The sequence below is a fragment of the Schistocerca nitens genome, chromosome 10 (genome assembly GCF_023898315.1).
Source record: "Schistocerca nitens isolate TAMUIC-IGC-003100 chromosome 10, iqSchNite1.1, whole genome shotgun sequence".
Lineage (NCBI taxonomy): Eukaryota > Metazoa > Arthropoda > Insecta > Orthoptera > Acrididae > Schistocerca > Schistocerca nitens.
Window position 1 is genome coordinate 90,415,195 of NC_064623.1, and position 23,466 is coordinate 90,438,660.

A 23,466-nucleotide genomic window follows, 5' to 3' on the forward strand; every position below is an offset into this window, starting at 1 on the left:
TAAGTTGTTTCTGGCCTTGTATTGGCTTACTGGGGGCAGTTTGCAGTCAAGTCCATTTAAAATGAGAGGTCTACAATCCATTCCAGATGTTCTAATTTTTGTTCCTGCACTCCTTTTTCCTTCATGCCCATCGACACACAAGTCGCCGGAGTAGCGTCAACTCGAAAGACTTGCACCAGGCGAATGGTCTACCCGACGGGAGGCCCTAGTCACACGGCATTTCGATTTTCCTTCATAAATTGAAGAATAGCAAGTTTTAAAGTGAAAACTCATTCCAAGATTTCTGATTTACTTAGCCAATGTACTTTGCAGTAATATATAACGTCTTCATGTGCTTTGTTCAGTTCCATCAAAAACTGTTGCAACTGACAGTAGAATAATGCATATAATTGCAGAAACTTTACTATTCACATCATAAATTTTTTCATGTGCTCCATGCTGCAACTTTAGCACAAAGTGCTTCTTGATGTACAGAACAATGAATCCATCTGTCAATCATTGCAATTTTTGCTCTTTTAATGTCAAGTAAATCTTTATATTCTTTCTGCATGTTATTTTAATGTCGTTCCATTGGAAATTTGCAGTACATGCCACTGATGCAATTGTATAGTATATATTGACAACTCTCATCCCTCTCTTCTGTCTTTCCTATTAATTTTAAAGGCTTGTAACAATATATTGCTGGACTGTCTCTTTTTGTGCAGACAGCCACTGGGACTGTGAACAACCTTCATGCCACAACAAATACAAAATGGTAAAGAGTGCTGACATCAGGATTCTGCCAAACTAAAGAGAGTTGTGCTGATTGGAAAATGCCACACCACATTACTAAATGAATATTACACTGTTCTGCATACTTCTGAGAAGGACTAAGGAGAGACAAGACAGGCCGGGCCTTGGCCTGCAAGTGGCTTGCACACCCTGTGAGAGTGAAGTTTGACACACTGTGGCTGGCTCTGATCTAGATGCATGTGGTCCAGATAATGATATTGTTACACCTCCATCTGATGATGAGCCTGCAGTGGCTTGAAAACTAGTTAATTGTACAACAGATCATATCAAAATACAAAAAAAGTGACTGGTTGCTTATTATACCCAAATTAATCACGTTTAAATAACAGTTTCAGTTTGTTATCCACAGTGAGTATAGTGAAAATAATGAAATCCCTCTTACATTTCATTACATGCATCTGAACTAATTTTGTAACATCTTATCCTTTTTCTCAGCTCAACAGTGCAGTCTTTATGGGTGCATGGAGATTCAGTTTTTTAGATAACCAAATGGGAAGTTTTTCAAAATAAACATCACTATTACTATTCGGATGTCAGATAATAATATGTGTAGCAATTGGTGTTGAGAAATCAATGAATGACTAAATAGTGTAGCAGTAATTCTTTACAGTATGAAGTTACTTCTTTGCAAGAATATATTAAGAATGTCTCACCAGTTCTATGTCATTCACCAGCCATGGCTGGACAGACAGTGCCAAGTTTACAATAATATTACTACAATAAAATTAATAAAATATTTCAATTTAAACTGTAATGTAATTGGATCGATAAAAGGGCTACTCAACAAGCAGCAGCAGTAAAAAACCCTTATAAAAAATATTACATATGCAAGCTTTTGGAGTCAGTGGCTCCTTCTGGCAGAAGGGTTGAAGGGGAAGGAAGAGGGATGAAGGAAAGGACTGGTGAGGTTTCGGAAGATAGATAGAGTTCGGAAAAGTCACCCAGAAGTCCAGTTCAGGGAGACTTACTTGTGGGATGTGAAGGAAAGACAGACTGTTAGGGACTGAACAGGACTAGCTAAGTGCATTTTATGTGATAAAGGTGGGAGGAAGATAGGAAAAAAAAGTAAGAAAATGACAGATGTAAAAAAATAAAAAGGAGTGAAGAAAGGAATTGTTAATTTGAAGAAATGCTGAGACCAAGGATATTGACATAAATTAAGGCTGGGTGGGTGGTGAGAACCAAGGACATGTTGTGGTGCCAATTCCCACCAGTGGAGTTCTGAGAAACTGGTGTCTGGGGAAAGAATGCAGATGGCACCAAGGTCATGGCTGTCATGTTATAGTGCATGCTTTGCAACAGGATATTGTGTGTTGCTAGTGTACAGCCTCTGCCTATGCCCATTCATCCTAACTGATAACTTGGTGGTTGTCATGCCAATGTAAAAGGCTGAACAGTATTTACATTTACATTTAAACTATCATTGTATTGTACTGAACTGAGGACCTAGGAATAATGGAGAGCATTCCTCCCCATTGTAGCTCTCAGTGGTCCACAACTCCACAATAGGCTGCAGCAGTCCACTCACCCCACCACCACCCCACACCAAACCCAGGGTTATTGTGTTGTTCAGCCCCTAGTTGACACCCCCCCCCCCCCCTCCCCCGAGAATGTCTCATACCGTATGAGTGTAATCCCAAATGATTGCATGGTAGAGTAATGGTGGTGTGTGTGTGTGTACATGGACACAGTGTTTGTGCACCAGTTGCCGATATAGTGTAACTGAGGTGGAAGAAGGGGAACCAGCCTGCATTTGATGAGTCAGATGGGAAACCACCTTAAAAACTACCCACAGCCTGGCCATCACACCAGACCTTAACACTAATCTGCTTGGCGAATCCATGCCAGGAACCAGCATGCCTTCCTGCCCGGAAAGCAGTGCGTTAGACTGCATGTCTAACCGGGCATGTTAAACTGTGATACTAAAGTGGCTGCCTTAAAACATATATTTAAGAACTAGATTACAACATACATTACAACAATAAGGCAATTGATATTAGAACACAGTGCAGTAAAATAGCAGAGTTGCTGCTGTTTTCATTGGCACTGAGTTACAGCTCAGCTAGACAATGTTCTGTCACTAGAGAAGTATTCTTATACACTGTATGAAGGTTGTTCTCTTAGTATGCATAAGATTTTAGTTCCAAATTATTCAACTGGTAATGAGTGAATGTCCTTAGGTAAAGCAATAAATAACTTTAGAGCCACCATTGGGAAGCTGTTCTGCATCTTAGTTAATTGACATCTTGGCCTGTCTATACTGTCTTTATAGTGAGTGTTGTGTGGATGAACTTCATTTCTCCTTCTGTATGTCTCACGATTTGTCTTTGTGTGAATAAGGCAAGTGAAAATATGTTGGCTAAAACCAGTCAAAACTCCTAATCTGGAAAAAATTGGTTTGCAGTGGTCAGTTTCTTTGCTTCACATAAAGAGCCTCAGTGCTTTCTTGTGCAATTAAAGCACATTCTTGCAGCCTGCAGAATGATCCCACAGTAACAGCCCATAGCAGGTGTGGTTTTGGAACATTGTATAGTATACTGTTAGGGACTACGGTGGTATAACGCTTTTTAGTTTTCTCAAAGGCTACAGGACTCACAAGAGTTCGGAACATACATGTTTAGTGTGTTGTTGCCAGGTTAACTTGGTATCAATGAAAAAGTCCAGAAACTTAACAGCTGCTGTGTCACCCAGTGCTCCAATATCAGTTAGACTGCATATCATACCCTGTGTTTTTTTCTCTTCATTAATTTGCATCTTGTTCATGATGAATCAGGCTTTGACTTCACTGGATAGGACTTCTGCTTGTTGAACAGCTTGCAATACATTGTTCCCTTTTGAGAACAAAGTTGTATCATCTGCAAACTGCAAGGTGTGCCCATTGGAACCTATGTCACTAACAAAAGTTAAGAACAACAGGAGCCCAATTATGGATCCCTGATTCTGCTTTTTGCACTGACACAATGTGCCATCTGTTATTTAGGTAGGATTCAAGTGTTTGTAGAACAGCTCCTCCAATACCATATGAGTTTAGGTTGCTGAGAATGGTCTTATGTGGGATACATGAAATGACTTACCGAGGTTACAGAGTACCAGTGCTATTGATTCCTTGTCTTTAACACCATGACTTATATTTGTAACTATGTCAAGTGCTGTTGTTGTAGTTGACCAGCCCTTCCGAAAGCTGTGCTGTGTATCATAAAAGTTATTTCCGTCAAAATAACTTAATGGCTAATCTTTCATTATGGACTACATCACCTTAGCTAGCACTAGTATTATAGATATAGGCCAGCAACTTGGCACTTCACTTGGATTACCCTTCTTCTTAAACTGCTACTGTGCATGCTACTTTCAGGAAGTCTGGAAATTCCCCTGTGTGGCAGCATTTATTTATTACTGTTGACAGTGACTGAGCAATTTTACAGATTATAGTTTTTAATATAGTACAGGGCTCTCTGAGTCTTTGTAGTCTTTTACTATTTTTATTATGCCTTTGGGTACAATCTCTTCCACGTTATCATGCTCCATTTATTTTCAAATTTCACAGCAACTGCAGGATCTGTTCTGAAGTCAGGAAATTCACCTACTGTACTTCCACTGTGTTTATAAAATATTCATTAAATTCAGCTGGACTGCAAAAATTAAAGCAATAGGTGAGCCTTATCCTATGTTCATTAACAAGACCCCATGCTGCCTTGCAAGGATTGTGGGTTTCTTCAATAAATCTGGTGCTTTACTCCCTTCCTTTCTCTTCTTCATTCTGTAAATCCTTTTGGCTTATAAATGAATGAATGAATGAATGAATGAATGAATGAAATTTTATTGTCGTTTAGCTATTACAGCAATTGACAAAGTCAAGTTACACATATACAAGTTATACAGCATATATACATGGGTTAAAGATCAATATGTGACATAAGTTTTACATAAAATACAATATTTAAAATGAAATAATATGAAAACATTGCATCATAACTGATTCAGTTAAAGAAATTATGCTACACTCTCCAAATCGGTACCACTATGATATTTTACAGTCGTAAAATTCCTGAAGTGAGTAGTATGGGTTTGCAGCTAACCAACTGAACAATTTGTCTTTAAATACATCAAATTGAGCTTCTACCCATTCTAGTGGCAAATTATTAAACATCTTCATACCCACCACTTCGTAGCTGTTCAATGACTTGGATAATCTGTAGTAAGGTATGTCAAGATTGCTACTATTCCTGGTTCCATGAAAGTGTACATCTCTTCTACGCTGGTATTCTGATATGTTGCTCTTTATATGCAGTAGGGCAGTGTAAATATACATGTTTATCACAGTTAATATTTTTAAGTTGATAAACAGTGGTTTGCAATGGGCCAGTTTATCACTGTTTGTGATAATTCGAATTACTTTCTTCTGAAGTACCAGAATGTCCTGAAGGTGTGAGCTATTGCCCCATATTAAAAGCCCATAAGATATAATACTTTGAAAAAAAGCAAAGTAGGCTGATCTTACATAGGCCGCAGGTACATGGTTTATTAAATTCTTTAAAAAATACACCACTCTAGACAGCCTTGCACTAATGTATTTAATATGTGGCTCCCAAGTCAGTTTAGTATCTATAACAATACCTAAGAACTTAACACTATTCTTGAAGTCTTCTGCTGGCGGATCTCTCAAACTAAATACAATCTTTTGAGTTTTACTTTCATTAAGCAGGAACCCATTAGCTCGGAACCAGACTGATGCCTGTGATATTGTGTCATTTGCCACAGTTTTGAGCATATCAATGTCTGAGCTGATATTGAAAAAAGTGGTATCATCTGCATAGAGAATGGAGTGAGTATTTATGTAGGATGGTAGATCATTTGTCATTAGGATAAATAGCAGAGGTCCTAATACTGAGCCTTGTGGCACACCGCACTTAACTTCAGCTAGCTGTGATCTCTGTTTGCCAATACAAACAATTTGTCTACGGTTGCTGAGGAAAGATTCAAAAATGTTGTCGACTTCACTGTTTGTGATTCCGTAATAAACTAGTTTGTTGAGGAGTGAAATATGCTCCACAGAATCGAAGGCTTTGCTCAGATCACAAAATGTAGCCTGAGCAAAATTTTTTCTTTCATAAGCATTAAGCACTTTTTTAATAAGGGAGTCAATGGCATGGACTGTGGATTTGCCCTTCCTAAAGCCAAATTGTACCGGAGTAATAATGTTATTACATGTCAGATAATCACACAACTGGGAGTAGATGATGGATTCCAAAACTTTAGATAAAATAGGTGTCAGGGATATTGGGCAATAGCTAGATGGGCAATTTTTGTCTCCTTTCTTGTAAATGGGCACTACCCTGGATAATTTTAATACTTCTGGGAATACTCCTTCAATTAGACATCTATTTATACATTTAGTAAGAGGATATACTATGTAGCCAATTATCTTTTTTAACATATTACAAGAAATACCATATATATCTTCACTATCAGAGGGTCTAAAGTTATTTACAAGAGTTAAAACAACATCTGGTGTGACCTCTGTTAAAAGGAATTTATCGTTCAGGGTGTAGTCTACATTATGGTATTTAATGAGATCAACAACAGTCTCTTGTGGCCTCACAATGCTTTCCCTAATTTGGTTAACAGATTTTATACAGTAGTTATTAAATTCGTCTGCTGAAATTACTACCTCAACTTTCTACTTGTTTTTGGCCACTGAATTTATTATATTCCATGCTTTTCTGCATTTATTTTTTGATGACTCAATGCTGACTAGGTTATGTTGTTTTTTGGCCTCATTTAAAGCATCCTTATATTCTTTTTGTGCTCTTGAGTACCTTTGTTTAGCCATATCAGTTTTCTTAAGTCTGTAAGAATCTCTATACAACAACAATCTTCTTTTCATATTGGCTAGTTGAGCGGTATACCATGGACTCTTATCCCTATGTCTATTACTGTTACTTTTAGGGTTAACTTTACATTTGTATTGAGGGCAGTTAGTCTCGAATATATTTAAGAAATAATGAAAAAATCTATCAAACAATGTATTGGCAGAGTCCTGAGCATTATTGTTAAACAGATGTGACCAGTCATAATTACTGAGTGAGACCATAAAATTAGACAATTTTTCTTGCGTTATTGGTCTTGTGATGACTACTTTAGGCTCTTTAAACTCCTTATACTCCATGTTAGGCCTATCTGTACCTATTTTTACCCAAACTGAGTCATGGTCCGAGAAATCGAAGACAGCTACATCTGAAGACAGTAACTCTCTATTGACATTTGTAAGTATGTTGTCGAGACAAGCGGACTGTCTTGTGGGTTTGCAGTTCGTAAAAATGAAGTTGAATTGTCGTAACAGGTTTTTAAATTCATTTACAGTGTGCACATCTTTGTTTACATCAAATGCGGCATTGATGTCACCACCAATCACGATACTATATTTCTTCCACTGAGGACTAAGAAAGAAGTTTAGTAAAGTCTCAAGTTTTTCTAAAAATATTAATGGACTTCCATCTGGTGATCTATAAAGAGATACAATAGCAATTTTTAAATGATCCAGATATACGCCTGTGGCTTCGAAATGTATCTCACTGCACAAAAATCCTAGATCTAGTTCATTACTACAATTTATTAATCCCTTCTTAATGTAAATTGATACACCCCCATGAATATGTTGCTCTCTGCTATAAATAACTGCAGTAGAATCTGTCCTTAAAATCAATTACTTCAGTGGCTTTGACACAAATTATGATTTAGCAGTTGTACAGTGCATTTTATTTTAGCTATTCTAGAGGTATACTAGTGCTTTAATTCGAAAGTTTTCTGTGTGTGTTTTGATTTGGCAAGTGGATATCTTTTGGGTTTCAGTGGAAAATTTTCATCAAATTTGGCATTAAGAGCCTGGAAATTGGAAGTGAATGTATCACTTGGTGTCAATTCTTCATATATTTGATGCTAATCTGTAGAAGACACTGCAGTTCTGAAACCATTTAATTTTTTCTTTTTAATAACCCTACTTCTGAAGACATAATTTGAATGCCAGTTGGAAATTTGTTGAATACTTGCTGATTTGCCCATAACTTCATGATTACTGCACTGTGATTTTTAAGCATAGTGTCACCCACACTTACTTTGTAGCCCCAACTATTTAGATTTGTACCAACTGTATCAAGTAAATAACTTGCCAATGACAAAACAAATTGAGAATGCACCAACAGCACATGAGGAAGGAACATCTCTAGAAGAAATTAGGCCTACATCAGCATCAGAATGGGAACCATCATGTTACCACTGCCATCATCAGAAGCAGTAGTAGAAAATGTATCAGCTATAGAAGCACTTCCACAAACCACAGCAGAAGTTACACCAGCAACAATAACTACATCCCTGCTGAAAGGAAGGAAGAGAACTACAGCAGAAGAAGCAGTATAAATTGTTGTGGGTAAGCAGAAAACAGTGCCTCCTCTCCATTTACATGATTTTTTAGTGGAACACAGAAAGATGAAGAAGCCCATAAAATAGGTAGTGTAAAATATATTATAGCTCCTAACCAAACTGTTCATTCTAAAGACAATAACAATTCTGTTCTTAAAATTTGCTGTCTGAATGTTCAAGGAGTAAAAGACAAATAATTTATTGTAAAAAATTAGATATTTTTTTATAAGTGAACACTGGGCAACAGAGGTGAACTTAGAGCTATCAGATTTGATAACTATAAAATGGAAAATGGTTACCATAGAAAAGTGCATAAAAGGGGTGGTGTGGCATTGTAAACTAACCAGTCCCTCAGCCACTCCATCAATAGGTTGGATAGAGACTAGCTGTGTGATGAACTGAATTTTGAAGCCACTGATATAGTTAGTGACAATTTTAATTTAGTGATAGTAGCCTTATACAGATCACCTAAGGGTAACATTAGTGTATTTTTAGAAAAACTGGACATGCTGTTAGACATATTTAGAAAGACAAAATGGTTACATTATGACACTGTAATAGGTGGAGATTTTAATGCAGATTTTGATGTAACAGCAACCAAACATAGTGTAACTGAGCTCAAAAATCTTCTTAGACAGTACAATCTGCACTTTATCAATAATAGACCCACAAGAGATGAAGTATGTCTTGACAATATCTTTGTCAGTTTCAATACTACAGAAGAATCATGTGATGTGACAGTATTTCCATCCTCAGATCATGATTCTGTATCATTAAATTACATAAGTAGTTTCTGTGCTGATAAGAGTAACATTGTGAAATTTAAAATTTTCCCCGCGAACTAAATATTCAAAAAGATTTCGGGCTTGCAGCCGGTCGTCATTAGATTCCATCCACAATATTTCGACTGGACAACTGCCAGCCATCCTCAGGTGAGCCATCCAAGACTGACAAAGACTGACGTCTTCGTCTGGAGCAGATCTTAGAGATGACGGGGTTCCACACATTATCTATCTGGTAGCCATTGTCACGGTTGATAAGATTGTCTGTCTGTGAATTTCCACTGATTCTTTTATGATGGAGTCTCAAAAGGATGTTGCTGTGGCCAAAATTGTTGTCTTGTCATACTCCATTGAGTATCCAGTGCAATGCTCAGCAATTGCATATGTTACATTCTGTTTGTTTAAACAATGGAAAAATCAGGATAGAATAATGACAAAATTATGAAAACAATAGACTATTACCCACCACATAACAGAGATGATGAAGTGCAGATAGGTACAACAAAAAGACCATCAAACAAGAAGCTTTTGGCCTGAAACCCCTTCATGAAAAGCACACACACACACACACACACACACACACACACACACACACACACACACACACACACACGTACAACTCATAAACACATGACTACAGTCTCTGGCTGCCAAGGCTGGTCTCTTGCTGTTGTCTTTCATTGACAGCACATTGTAAAGCTATGTAACTGCACTGTAGTCACTTGGCAGTGAATTAATGAATGATCAGAAAGTTACTGTACTTCTCTCATCATTAACTCTGTTACTGATAGACTGCATAAATTGGTTCCATGCAGGAACTGCTGGCATTTCAAAGTGGGCTGCAATGAGTTGATTCACTTACCACACATTCATAGCGTATCAATCCAACCAGTTTCCCACCAACACTACACATGTCACTGATGACATCACACTTATGACTTAGCACTTCTTGGCCATTGTTTACGGAAATTTATTTTACATAAAAGCTGTCTTAACAGTTGCGAAAAAGTGGTCACTTAATATACTGAGAATAACTCAATTATATAAAAGCAAGCCCAGTCAAGTTATTTTGTCCACTCACATAAGAGAACTGGACAGGAAAAGCTGGTGAAGTATAGTCTAGTCTGTCTGTTAACTGAAGAGCAAGCAGCATGCTTGGTGGGAAGTTGCCTTTCCTGGAAGAACACTACAACTGCCATACAGAATGACTAAAACTCAATTTTCCTCCAACAGTGTATAACAGGGTACAGTGATTTATGTAGAATCTGCCCTTATGCTTTTCTAGTGCTTGTATTATGTTATCACACTTTGTGGACCTCCTCCCCCCTCCCCAGGAGTGTCTGTCTGCCTTGTTACACCCTCATAACACAATTTATTCCTTAATACACTTCCAGTGCACTTTGATGTGACACACATATTTAATATTTGTTCTTAAACATTTCATTTAACAATAAACACCAATTTTATCCCCTTAAAGGACTATTTTTTTTTAAATTATCTGTGGTTTTTCCATCCCATGCAACATGGAAGCTACTAGGTCTAGAGGAGAAATGAATAGGACCACTTTGTATAAATTTAATATAGTTTAATTTTTTTCTAGAGAACATTTTCACTAGGAGCCATAGTTCTTGAGCCATTTGATAGAAACATAAAAAAGTGAGCTTTAAATGACCATTAACTCCAATGTTCACAGCCCACCACTCAGAACATTTAATGTTTTCAGGACACTCCCCCTTAGCATGGTGCAAACATTTGTGACTACACAATTTTTTCCCCTAATTTTCATTCATTGACTGGACTACTAGGTACTAAATATATTTTTCGATAACAGAAGAACGCAATCAGATGCGTAGTAGGATTAACACCCAGAGGGACCTGCAGAAACTACATTAAATCTCTCAGCATCATAATAGTGCATAGACTGAACATATACAACTGTTTAATATTTACTAGAGAATATCTGAAAAAAATCAACAAGAGATATGTTGTGCATGTACACAATATCAGAAACATTACTCGGATTTTTCTTCCCAAGACTTGCTATAATCCATAGTCCATAATAACTATAATTGCTTAAGCATTTTTCAGTGTTACCAGACTCAGCTTGTACAGTACCACTAAATAAATATAAGAGAATATTAAAACTTGACTCAAATACCATGAATACTACTCAGTTGAAGAATTCATAGGCACTAATCATCATATAATTTATTTAGCCTAAGTGATGTTAAAACCTTATATTTCTTAAATAAACTGATTATTTACTGTGTGTTTTCTGTATATGTAATTTATTATTGTATAAAACTTGGTCCAAATGTAAACTTTGACAAAGGTAATTGAATGAGGTGAATAAATATTCTTTTCTTTTCTGTGCCATCAGAATACTTTCTCAATTTTCTGGATACAAATTATTTATGTACAAAAAGAAATATATTGTTTGTCTTAATCTCCTGACAAATGTGAGATTTGGCACTTAGAATCTTTGACATATCCAATTTTCAATTCACTCCATAATGAACAGTTGGTTTTGTATAGAATTTAGTACTACACATTTTGCTACTCTGAAAAAAAGCTATTGCTTCACATGCTATATTACTCAGCTGCTATTATTACCTAATACTTCAAACACAGCACTTTAACTTCACAAAGACCACTATTAGCTCTCTATGTACTTGCAAAATGAAGAGCTATCTGATAAAAATATTAAAGTTGGGCAGAATTTACATTCCTCAGTGCAAGTATTTAGACTTGTAGAAGTAATGCCTGATGAGGTATTCTATTTTTTTTTTTAATGGTGAATTTATGACACACTGTTGACAGCATCAGCTGCTGTATTGATCTATTATGGCTTGTGACACTTGAAATGTGAGTGAGGCTAAAGGTGCAGGTCAGGCCAAAGTGTCAAAGTCTTATCTGCACATGTGCACTGCTGATTGTGTACTTGCAGGACAATATCTGTTTCTTCTGTAACTACATCCATGGAGTGGTAAGATATTTTTATAATATCTGGTAGTACACACATTTTCTGCTGATAAATCAATGTTCATACCAATGGTAAAGCAGGGAGGCATACTGGGGTGGCGCCAGCAAATGTATAAGTTAACAAAAGGAGCTCAGTTTTGCCTGCTTTGAACTTAAAAATCTCTCTCTTTGTGTTGACCCGAGTACAGTACTCCTAGCATACAATCATTCAATATTATTCTATGGCTAAATCTTAAGTGGCTCTTTAAATAAGGCATAAAAGTATTTATTTAACAAAAGTGTGCAATAAGATTATAGTGTAAAGTTCATAACCAAACTATTTTAGAAGTCTCTAGCAATTTTCACACATATGCTCCTAGTCATTCATTTCTTGTAAATTTCAGTTAATACTAACATTCACATTACACACTTTTAGCTTTTCCAGCATACAGTCTGACAGTGTTGACCAAAATCAGGAGAGCTACACAAATGTTTACCACAAAATAGGACTTAAAAACAGCAGCTGAGTAGCGCAATGGCCAATTTTTTGAAGTAACACCATTTCTAGCAAGTATTTAAAGCAATAAATGTGATTATCAGTGTGCGCAGATTAGACTATTGTTAAATGTTTCTTAATATAGATTACAATAGTAGTTTGCAATGGCTCTGTCAATCCAAAACCTGCCAAGATTGCTCTGCCTTATGTGGGGTTTATAGAACATGGTGCATGAATTATTGAATGAATTCTGTTATACAGAGAATGTCGAAAAGGTAATGAAATATATTTTTTTGCCATTCCCCAACTGATTGCACTATGTTTGGGCCATTTGAGTTAGCAGGGGGTGGGGGAACTTTCAGCTTTACACTACACACTAGGTCAGTCTGCTCCAAGCACTGGTGCTGTCAGGTTCGCTAATTTACAGCACTTCTATTTGAAGACCATGTATTGGAAGTACTTTCAAACAATGTTAGACAGTCAAGTTCTGCACAAAACTTAGCAAAAAAGCTGCAGAAAGTCATAAACTGCTTAACAAGGAGGCTTGTCTTCCATAAGTGCAAGTTACAAGGTGGATGAAACAGTTTAAGGGGGACGTCAGGAAGGGGTGGATGATGACTCCCCACTCTGGATGGCCACCAGCTAGTCAAACTGATGAAACTGTGACTCATGTGTGTGGGTTGTTGAATGCTGACCATCAAATGAGTGTTAGCTAACACTCTGAGTGTCCCAGAAACCATTGTGCATCGCATATCATTTTGAAGGAATTAAACACGCAAAAGATGTGCATTAAGCTGGTCCCCAAACTATTTATGAATTAGCAAAAGGCCAGTTGAATGCTGATCATGAGTTAGCTGAAGGAACATTACTGGTGCTGAAACATGGACATTTCAGTATAACCCAGAGATGAAGTTCAGAGTGCCAAATGACACTCCCTGTCACCCTCAAAACAGTATAAGGTTAAACAGTGGAAACTTCAGTCTGAAATATTAACAATGTTAGGAAAAGGTTAGACTGCTGCTCACTGTAGAGATGACCTGTGGAGCTGCAGACAGGCTCAGGGGAAGAGAGTTTGCACATTATAGCTTTCAGCCAAAGTCTTATTCAGCATGAAAACACACAAACTCTTCATGAACCACATCCTCAGTGTCAAAAAAGACAATTTAAACTTGCTTATTCTATTCTTCTTCTGCAGCGTTATGAAAAGGATAGATTGCTTCTTGTAAAGATGACCCAATGGGCTATGAACAGATACAACAAAAGGACCGTTACACAATACAGCTTTCAGCCAAAACCTTCATAACTGAAGAAAACACACACACTGCCACAGAATCAAGCACACCTCACACATGACCACTGCCACTGACAGCTGCGGTCAGAGCTGTTCATGGTAGCTATGACAGCTCTAGTCAGAGCTCTCAGTGGTAGTGGTCATGTGTGAGGTGTGCTTGCTACTGTGAAAGTGTGTGTGTTTTATTGGACGATGAAGTTTTTGGCTGAAAGCTGTATTGTGTGGCAGTCTTTCTGTTGTACCTGTCTGCAACCCAATGGTTCATCTTTACAATGAGCAGCAATCCATCATTTTTGTAGTAGTGCAGAATAAGATTGGTATGAGCAGGTTTAAATTGTCTTTTTCAACACCGAGGGTGTGGGTCTTGAAAAGTTTGTACCTCAGTGCTAGACCTTTAATGCTACATACTACATAGGAGTTCTGGAAATATTGTGGAATAGTGTCATTGATGCATGGAAAGACACTGCTGCTATCTCGTTGCAGCCTCATGATACTGAGCCCAGCCACACATCTCTCTCCATCCATGAGTTCCCAGCAAAGCATAAAATGGCAAAGGTACTGCAGTCACCCTATAGTCAAGATCATTACTCCAGCAGATTTCTTCTTGCTCCCGAAGTTCAAGAACATGCTCAAAATACACAATTTTGACAGCATTGGGCTATCAAAGTGGCTGTGACAACAGCAGTAAGGGTATTCTTGTTGAGGCATTTGAGAGAATATTACGGGCATGTAAGAATCGGGGGAAAAATTGTATATGGTCATGGAGGGGGTTTTCATGAATATCAACCCTTTGTACAGATGCTGTTAATAAAGATTTTTCAAATGTAGCTAATTAATTTTTCGAACATACCTTGTATGATGAAGCAGATGGAAAGTTTATTTCATGTTTATATACTTCAATTTAGATGTCTTTCTCCTCTCATTTGAACAGTTTTGCTGCTCTCATGAATCAACATAATATGACACAAGAATCAAAAAGTAATGCATGAGGGATTGTATTGTTATAGTAACAAGTTGTACCATGTGTTACGGTAGGTTACCCCACTCTAACTGAGGACTGCAGCAACATTTTAACTACAAGTCTGTTTGTAAAATTGATAAAATGTGTGTCTGTAAAACTGATAAAATCTTTTTTTAATACACTAAGTTTTCACATACTGTCAAGTGCATAGTCTTTTAATGGTAGTTGTAGATAACAGTGTAGCTGCTATATTCCCAGAAATCCATTGCTTTCTGTTCTCATTGGTTCTACATTACAACAAACAAAGTAATACTATTTTGAGTAAGAATTATAATCAATTCAAAAACTGTCAAAGCTTATATGAAGTAAATCTTGTGGAATGAAAATTGTTAAGCATCATTTCATTAAATCATTGACATAGAATATGGCTTTTTGTGCCTTAAAACACGTTTTTAAATAAGTGATATTCAACAGTAAAATTAATTCGATACCGTAAATAATTTTAAGCATGTACACAGTACAATAAAACAGTATAATATAAAACATTAACATAATAGTACAGTTTATACAGCAAAAGCGATTTATACACACAAAGGAAAGAGGGAAATAGTTTAAATTTATGCCAACAATATTCACTTACAGTAAAATAGTATTTATCTTGCAAAAGTATTTTTAGAGCCATTTTGAATTTTTATATTTCTTTTTTGTCTTGATGTAGTGGGGAAGTTTATTGTAAAGTTTTTTCCCAGTTTGCAGTGGTCCATTTTGTCTGAGTGTTGTGTCTGCATACTCACTGTGAAGATCCGATTTTTGCCTGTTGAGCTGCTTGAGTTTTACATACTAAGTTTTCTTTTGCCTCTGAAATTTTGTTAACATAAGTAATACCTCAGGAGTGTACAGGCAGGTCAGTGCTAGTATCTGAGAACTGCATTTTCAATCACTATTATCATCCTCTTTTTGTACTGTGAAACAGCTTTTTCTAATTGGTAAGTTGCCCACTATCCCATATCACAACAGTCATTTTGCTTGGGTATAACACACATTTTTACTGTTTCTTTTGTTGTACACCCAGTACAGGTATTCTTATGGCCTAGTAAATCATGCTTATCTTCTAACTTATGTAACTGATATGTATGTTCCATTTCATGTTTCCCTGAATCCGTTTTCTAAGAAATTTTGTGAAATTTACCATTTATAATTGTTTACCAAAGAGATATATAGGGAGGGAAGTGTTAATAGATGTTTGTTTTGTGTGGTATAAAGGTCCACTGTGACAGTTATCTCTGCATCATCAACAAGATTGTTAGTGGTAAACCATTCTGCAAAATATGAGTTGCAGTTTACTATTTTACATTGCGGTTCTGCAGCAGTTTTGCCTTTTATCAATACATTCAGGTCATCTAAAAATTTTGTAGACTTCTAGTAGTTGCTGGATGAGCCTAGGTCATTGATAAATATCAAGAACAGCTCTGAGCTGAACCTTCAGGCACATCATACATAATTTATTATCATTTATAATGGTAGGTATATATAGTGTTCTATTTCTGGTGTGTGATTTCTACTATCTGCTTTCTGCTTTTGAGGAATGATGTCACTAATTCATGTACCAACTCCCTAATACATACATATTCAAATTTTCGAAGCTGTAAGTTGTGATCTATCATATCAAAGATTCTTTGAGGCCCAGAAATATTGCTCATACATGTTCCTTCTGGTCTACTGCAGTCAAGGGTTCATTCACAAAATCAAAATTGTCAATGTCTGTTCTCTTGTGTTTCCTGATTCCGTGTGGGGTACTTACTGCAATAATATTTTTCTCTTTGAATGTAATGCGCCTTTTGTAAAATATTACCTTCTCCATTTTTAATTTTTCTAGAAAACACTTGTAAATAATGAGGAGTTGCAGAGATTAGTTAGAGGCTTAGTTAGCACTGTTACAAATTGTCTATGCCCAGAGAAAATTTTATTTTAATTCTCAGTATTTCCTCTTCATCTGTTGGATACAAAAAGAATGTTCTTGCATTGAAATAAGTTTTGTGCTGGTCTCTGTTTTCAAAAGCTGTTCTTTGGTGTTTCTCTGTCAGATTACATGCTTCATCTGTGAAACATGCATTAAATACCTCAGCTATTCTGCACGAGTCAGTAATTTTGTTTCCACTTTTAAGCAGATTAATGTTGCAGTGATTTTCCTGTGTGTTGCCAGTTTCTCCCCTGATAATGTTCCAGGGACTTCGACAAAGCACAGATTATTATTAGGCAGAGTTTGTGAATGAGTATCTCAAAAGCAGCAAACGTGGGTGAATGTTCATGTGGCACTGTCGTGAGCGTCTACAGAAAGAGGTAGAAGACAATGGAACTGCGATTAGGTGCTAAATCATTGGATGTCCACATTTATTCACAGAGTGAGTGGTTTTGAGACTTATCTGCTCTGTAAAGAAGGATAGATGGAGATCTGTGGCATCTCTGTTGAAAGAGTGTAACGACAACTGTACATATAATAATTTTTTTTTTTATGAATTTCTCTAAATTAGTGTGAAAAATGGTTGATTTAATTTCTTGCTCTTTTCGTGATGTTAAAGAAACTGTGAGTAACTTTTGAAATGAATATTATTAATTATGTTAGATTTCAAATGATGTGATAATCAAAAGAAAGTGTACTTAATGATAAAACTATTGTAAAATGTGGAAATTGTAATTTAAACACTTGGTCCATATGTAGGTAATGCATTAGGATATGTGTAGTAGAAAACCTGTGGTGAATACCCTACCTGTAGGGGAGCGGGAAAAGGTGGAGGCAGGCGAGCGCGGGAAAACGCACACTGGGCGCGGTTCGGCACAACGGGCTCAGTAGTCAGTCGGAGGCGAGCATCAGTAAGAGTCGGAGTTGTGAATCAGTCAGAGGAACACGTACTGTACCGAGGCGGCTACTCAGGAAAAGTGGATTCCATTGAGCCTCGGATGAACCGATTCCGACGACTACTCGGCATGGCTATGTTCTGAGGCACAAAATTGGAAAGATTACGACGCTAAGAAGATGGAAAGTGCCTATGTAGCATGAGCCTTAGCCGCGTTTGTATGTGTGCCGTGCTGCCCGCTACCTCGCTGCCCGCCAACCGCCGCACCGACTTGCACAGGTCAAACATTTATTTCCTCTTTAGAAGTGTATTTGTGTGGACCAGTGTCGAAAATGTTTCTAACGGTTCAATAATAACGTGACTTTTACCAGAATTGCCTTAGCCATGACTTATCCTGATCACTGACCTAGACAGGATCCTTACCTCGTATTGTGCAACCCGAGTATCCTGAACTGAAAGTTTATAATTAGTGTAAATGAGAATTATCAGTAGTCAAACTTTTGCTATAAAGAAATTTAAAAGTTCTGTAAATTATTACAAATGTTGGTAAAAGACAAAAGTATGACTAAACTGAAAGAGAGTTTTTTGAATTAGCGATGCTATTTAATTAACTTGAGACAGAACTAATGACAGTTAAATTATTCAGAAGTAAGACAAAAGAGTAGTTATCCATTGATTGATAAATTTGAGTGTTAATTTGCCTTTTAGTACTTAACAGTGTCAGTATAACGACCATAACAGTTTCAGGCCCCCCCCCCCCCTTCTCTTGTTCATTCTTTCAAACCTTGAAATGTGCTGATACATATTTGACCAGTAAATTTAAGTCCTTTATTGAACCTAAGTGTATTAGTGTTATTTTCCCAATTTCAATAGTGACATTGTATGTGTGTTTTCAAAACTGTGCACTCTAGGAAAATCTATGCCCGATTTCAGTCTGATCAATATACGAAAGGCAGTTCGTAATAATCATTGCTGTGTGGTGTTGTGTGAATTTAGCTCGTCCAAATTAGTACAAAAAGAGAAAGCTTTAGTTCAGTGGATTTTTCCGGGTCCAAACTTTGCCATATAACGCATCATTACTACGTGTTACTATGCTTGTACATGCACCCACTTGTACAAGGAAAAGCTCACTCATTGCCTAAGTAGGCTGGCGACCGAATCATTAATTATAGGTAGCATCTACTGTGTATACTTCTTGTCCATGCGAACGAGCAATTATACTTTACATATACTTGATGAATCACTGTAGTTATTGACTGATTACAAGTCCGATCTTGCTTCTATTAGGTACACGCGGTCAATTTATGTACTAAAATCCTTGGTTATAAGGTGAAGCCCATGAACTTATTACAGTACAGGCTTTATACAGCTAACGCATGTCCGTTTAAGGGCGGTAGCGTTACAAGAGCACAATGATGGTGCATGCACAAGTGTCTTGGAGTACACTGTTCATCATACATTGTTGAACATGGAGCTCCACAGCAGACCACCCCTATGTGTTTACATGTTGACCCAACAACATCATCAATTATGATTACAATGGGCCCAGGTCCATTGGGATTTGGCTGTTGATCATTGGAAATGTGTTGACTCTTTCAGTATATCACTTTTTTGCTACAGTAGGCCAATTGTCATCTACACATATGCCGTCATTGAAATGAATGTTGGCTCACAACGTGCAGTGCACCATGGACACAGGCTTGTGGGAGCAGTGTTATGCTATGGGAGAAATTCTCCTCCACTTGCATGGGACCTGTTGTAGTAATTGAATACACGCTGACTGCTGTGAACTTCCTGCATCACTTCATGCTCGATGTCTTCCCCGATGAAAATGTCATCTTTCAGCAGTATAATTGTCTATGTTTCAGAGCCAGAATCATGCTACAGTCATTTGAAGATCATTAAAATGAACTCACATTCATGTCTCGGTTACCAAATTTATCTGATGTAAATCCTACGGAACCCATTCGGGGCACTATCAGCCGCCATCACTGCACGCAAAAATCAGTGGCCCACTATTTACAAAAATTACTTGACCTGTTCAAAGACATCTAATGCCACATACCTCCATAAGCCTACCACCAAACTGTTGGATTCCTGATATACAGAAGCAGTGATGTATTTTGTTCCAAAAATGGACAAACAACCTATTAAGCAGGTAGTCATAGTATTTTTGACTCATCAGTGCAGGACTGGTGTTTAGCTGCATTAGTATTTTCTCATTATTTTTATTAGCATGAGTTCTACAAGGAAATTATTAAATTATTTCTGTGAACAGTCGTCCAAACAGTGATCTCATATGTCACTATTGAGTGTTTAACTTCATGATACCCAGTTTTGAGAATGTTAGATCACATGATTGCTTGAGAATTCTGAGTGCATGGCATAATTCCACTCTGAAATCTACTATCAGTCCACACCCACAAAAATGTCTCTGTTACTTGTTTATTTCTATACCATGAATTTTTAAGGACTCCAATTAGGCAGGATGTTTTCTGAATGGACATAAGAATATATTAACTGTCTTGCTTGTGTTCAGCAACAACTTACTCCCCTGTAGCCAGAAGAGGAGCCTATTGGCTGTCTCATTAATCTTGTACTTTTATTGCAGAACTGAGTCAGACTGAAAGGACAAATTTGTATCATCTGCAGGTAACACAGGAGAGATGCTGGGGAGGTTTAATAGAAGTTGGTTGGTGTATGTTAGGGCTTTTGGTTGATGAGATAGGATTGAAACCATGAATTTGGTTGGAATTGGTCAACTCATACAAATAGCTTGGTGTAACAGTTTGTAGGGAAATGAATTGCAGTAATCATAGAGGCTCAGCCGTGGCTATAGCAGGTGGCAGACTTTGGTTTATTGGCAGAATACTGAGGAAATTCAGTCAGACTAAAATACGTCACAAATCTTTCATGTGACCCGTACTAGAATATTGCTCAAGTGTGTGGGACTCATACCAAATAGGACTAAGCAGGGATATTGAACATATATGGAGAAGAAAAGTACAAATGGCTACAGGTTTGTGTGTTCAGTGGCAGGGTGTATACGTGGACAAGGAAAAAAATTCCCGGATTTTTCCCAGATATCCCGGTTAAAAATACACTTTCCCCCCCATGAAAATACATTTTTTCTGTGTTAAGTGACAGTATACTCTTCCTTGGTACAGTAAAACTCATCAATCCTTTGAATGTTTATGTTTTAGGCCTATATACCGGAATAGAATTTGCCAGCACTTTAGAAAATGGAACTAGGGGGGAAAACACGTTTTGAAAGACCTTTGATGTGCAGCAACATGTACGCTGCAAAAAAATGGTTCAAATGGCTCTGAGCACTATGGGACTCAACTTATGAGGTCATTAGTCCCCTAGAACGTAGAACTAGTTAAACCTAACTAACTTAAGGACATCACACACATCCATGCCCGAGGCAGGATTCGAACCTGCGACCGTAGCGGTCTCGCGGTTCCAGACTGCAGCAGCTAGAACCGCACAGCCACTTCAACTGGCTTGTACATTGCATATTTTCATATTATGAATGTATAAATTTGAATTTCACCAAACGCCGCATGTTACTTTCCAAAACTTTGAAATCGAGATTGCAATGCACTTTTGTAAGACAGTCATAGCTCATGTCACATGATTTCGCCAGCTGATGGCAGCAGACGACACGTGATGTAGTATGCCAAAAGCAAGATCACTCTTCAGTAGCACGAACACACAAATAAGAAAAGTTAATGGTTTAAATTAATATACATAGCATTCACATTAATAAGCTGGAAGAGAAGATAAGCTTCCGCATATAATGCTGATCTTTTTTGTCGCATCTTACACTTTAAGAACATCACACAAATGTGCCAGTAGAATTTTTAATAACGATGTAAATGTCTGATCTTCTGGGCTCGAAATTCTTCTAAATGGCTGTCCTCAATGAGTTGATTTTTAAATGAGAGTCAAACGCTTTGTGATTTAAGAAATTCATCATACATTCTCACACATAGTTCATCTGGCATAAAAGGAAATCTGCTTTTAATGTAACGCTTTTCAAACCACCATTCGTAATATTTTCCCGCAACCTGTTAGAAACAGGTTCGTTTCAACAGTTGCAAGAGAGCGCCAGATAACAGGCGTCATTGCTCTTGCACAGCTACGATGATGCAGGTAGCCCATATGTTTGTATGTGTAAAACATTAAAAGATCTTGCATATGTCATAAAAGAAACAAGACATCAGATGATACTTCAAGAGCACCAGAATTTCGTGAACCATACTAAAACACAGAATTCAGCTGAAAATGCACATTCGTATGTAAATTTTCTTGGAGTACCAGTACTGTATTATCTCATGTTTGGTTCTTTATTATGCCATGATGCCATACATGCACTTGAAATGCAGTGAATAGTTGAAACTAGCCATTCATGTGAAATTAAACACTTCGTTCCAAATAAATTGACAGCCTCAGCAGAAAAGATTAATTTTAAGCCAAATTGTTCTGTAAGGCGATTAATTCTTGGCTGTCAGAAAGGTGGAAATAAAATCTGGAACTAATAACATATTTCAGACTTCTGTAATCATACTAATGTATTTTAATTCATTTGATAGCTCCCGGCCACAACAATCGATTTGTTTATCACTTAACGTGAGAGCAATAAACGAAGAGGAAACAACAAAATCACAGGTCACGTGGAGACTCCCCATCACAACTCAGACTGCTCTGTGCTTCAGCCCCAATTTACTATATTTCCGAACTGGGGCAATATTAAGTAGTGGTGCCCAGCCACACCTCTGTAACCAGAAGCAGGAGAAGGCATTACTAATACGAGACTCAACTGCACATGCTCAAGAGCCCACCCGCAACAGATCAAACTAATCTAATTTAAGCAGTTGTCTCGTCACACTCATCAGAGGCAATTTGTTGTTATAAAGCATTGCATAGTCTTCCTAAAGCCTTTGGCGCACTTTGCTGTTGGCAGACGCTTGTATGAGCACTGTTTTGTTGTATACAGCACATTTCCTTTGCAACTTAAATTTTATTTTCGTTTTTTTTTTCTCTCATTCATGTTTTGTTGGTATAGTATTATTCAGCAGTAGCGGGATACAGTAATATCCTTTGTTAGTGTATTGGTTCTTACCTGTCAAAATCACAAAAATTTAACTGAAAACTAAAACAATGAAAAATTCCTGGAATTCTAGACAATTCCCAGGTTTTTCCCGGTTTTCTCCTGGATGAAAAAATTCCTGGGTTTTTCCCGGATCTCCTGGTTGTCCCGGGTCGTATACAAAATGAGTCGGAGAGTGTCACAGACATGCTGAAGAAACTGAACTGGAAGGCTCTTGGAGCCAGATGTAAACTATCCCAACAAAGTCTACTTATGAAGTTTCGGAAACCAGCTCTAAATGATGACTCTAAGAGTATGCTACAACCTTGTACATATCACTCCCACAGGGATTGTGAAGACAAGATTAGATTAATTACAGCATTCTTGCAGGCATTTAAACAACCATTCATCACAATCTCTATATGTGAATGGAATGGGAAGAAAACTGTAATAACTTCTGCAATGGGATATATCCTGTGCCATTTGCTTGACAATGGTTTGTAGAGCATAGATGTACTTGTAGATTTGCTGTGTCTCTGATACCATATGAATCTAGATTCTGAAGCGCCAGTGAATTATAAATGATATCAAAGCCAATAAAAAGTCTAGAGGAAAAATTCCTATTGGTTGAAGGATTTAAGAATTTTATTGGGCAAACAGAAAAGTGCATAACTAACAGTACTGTTTTTATGAAATTCAAACTGATGTTTGGTGAACAAATCCATTTGACTGAGAAATGCTGCTTTCATTGTTAATGTTAGTTCAATCAATTTAAATATAGCTGTTAGAAGCATGATGATAATTGTCTATGTCATGT

At 37.2% G+C, this 23,466-nt stretch overlaps 2 protein-coding genes across 10 annotated transcripts in view; one reads left to right on the forward strand and one right to left on the reverse strand.

Annotated features, from left to right (window-relative positions):
- Positions 1–11,722, reverse strand: part of LOC126210379 (uncharacterized) — a 55,132-nt gene extending 43,410 nt beyond the window's left edge. The window contains exon 1 of the mRNA XM_049939608.1: positions 11,604–11,722. The gene's annotated coding sequence lies outside the window, so the exon portion shown is untranslated. The remainder of the gene's footprint in view (positions 1–11,603) is intronic.
- A 124-nt stretch (positions 11,723–11,846) lies between these two features.
- Positions 11,847–23,466, forward strand: part of LOC126210177 (uncharacterized) — a 59,754-nt gene continuing 48,134 nt past the window's right edge. For 8 of the 9 annotated variants that reach the window (XM_049939333.1, XM_049939339.1, XM_049939335.1 and 5 more), the window contains exon 1: positions 11,847–11,976. In XM_049939333.1, coding sequence (XP_049795290.1) covers positions 11,969–11,976 — 8 coding nt within the window. In that variant the 5' untranslated portion in view covers positions 11,847–11,968. Of the gene's footprint in view, positions 11,977–15,457; positions 15,604–23,466 lie in introns of those variants that run through there. The other variant, XM_049939337.1, reaches the window with a different exon arrangement.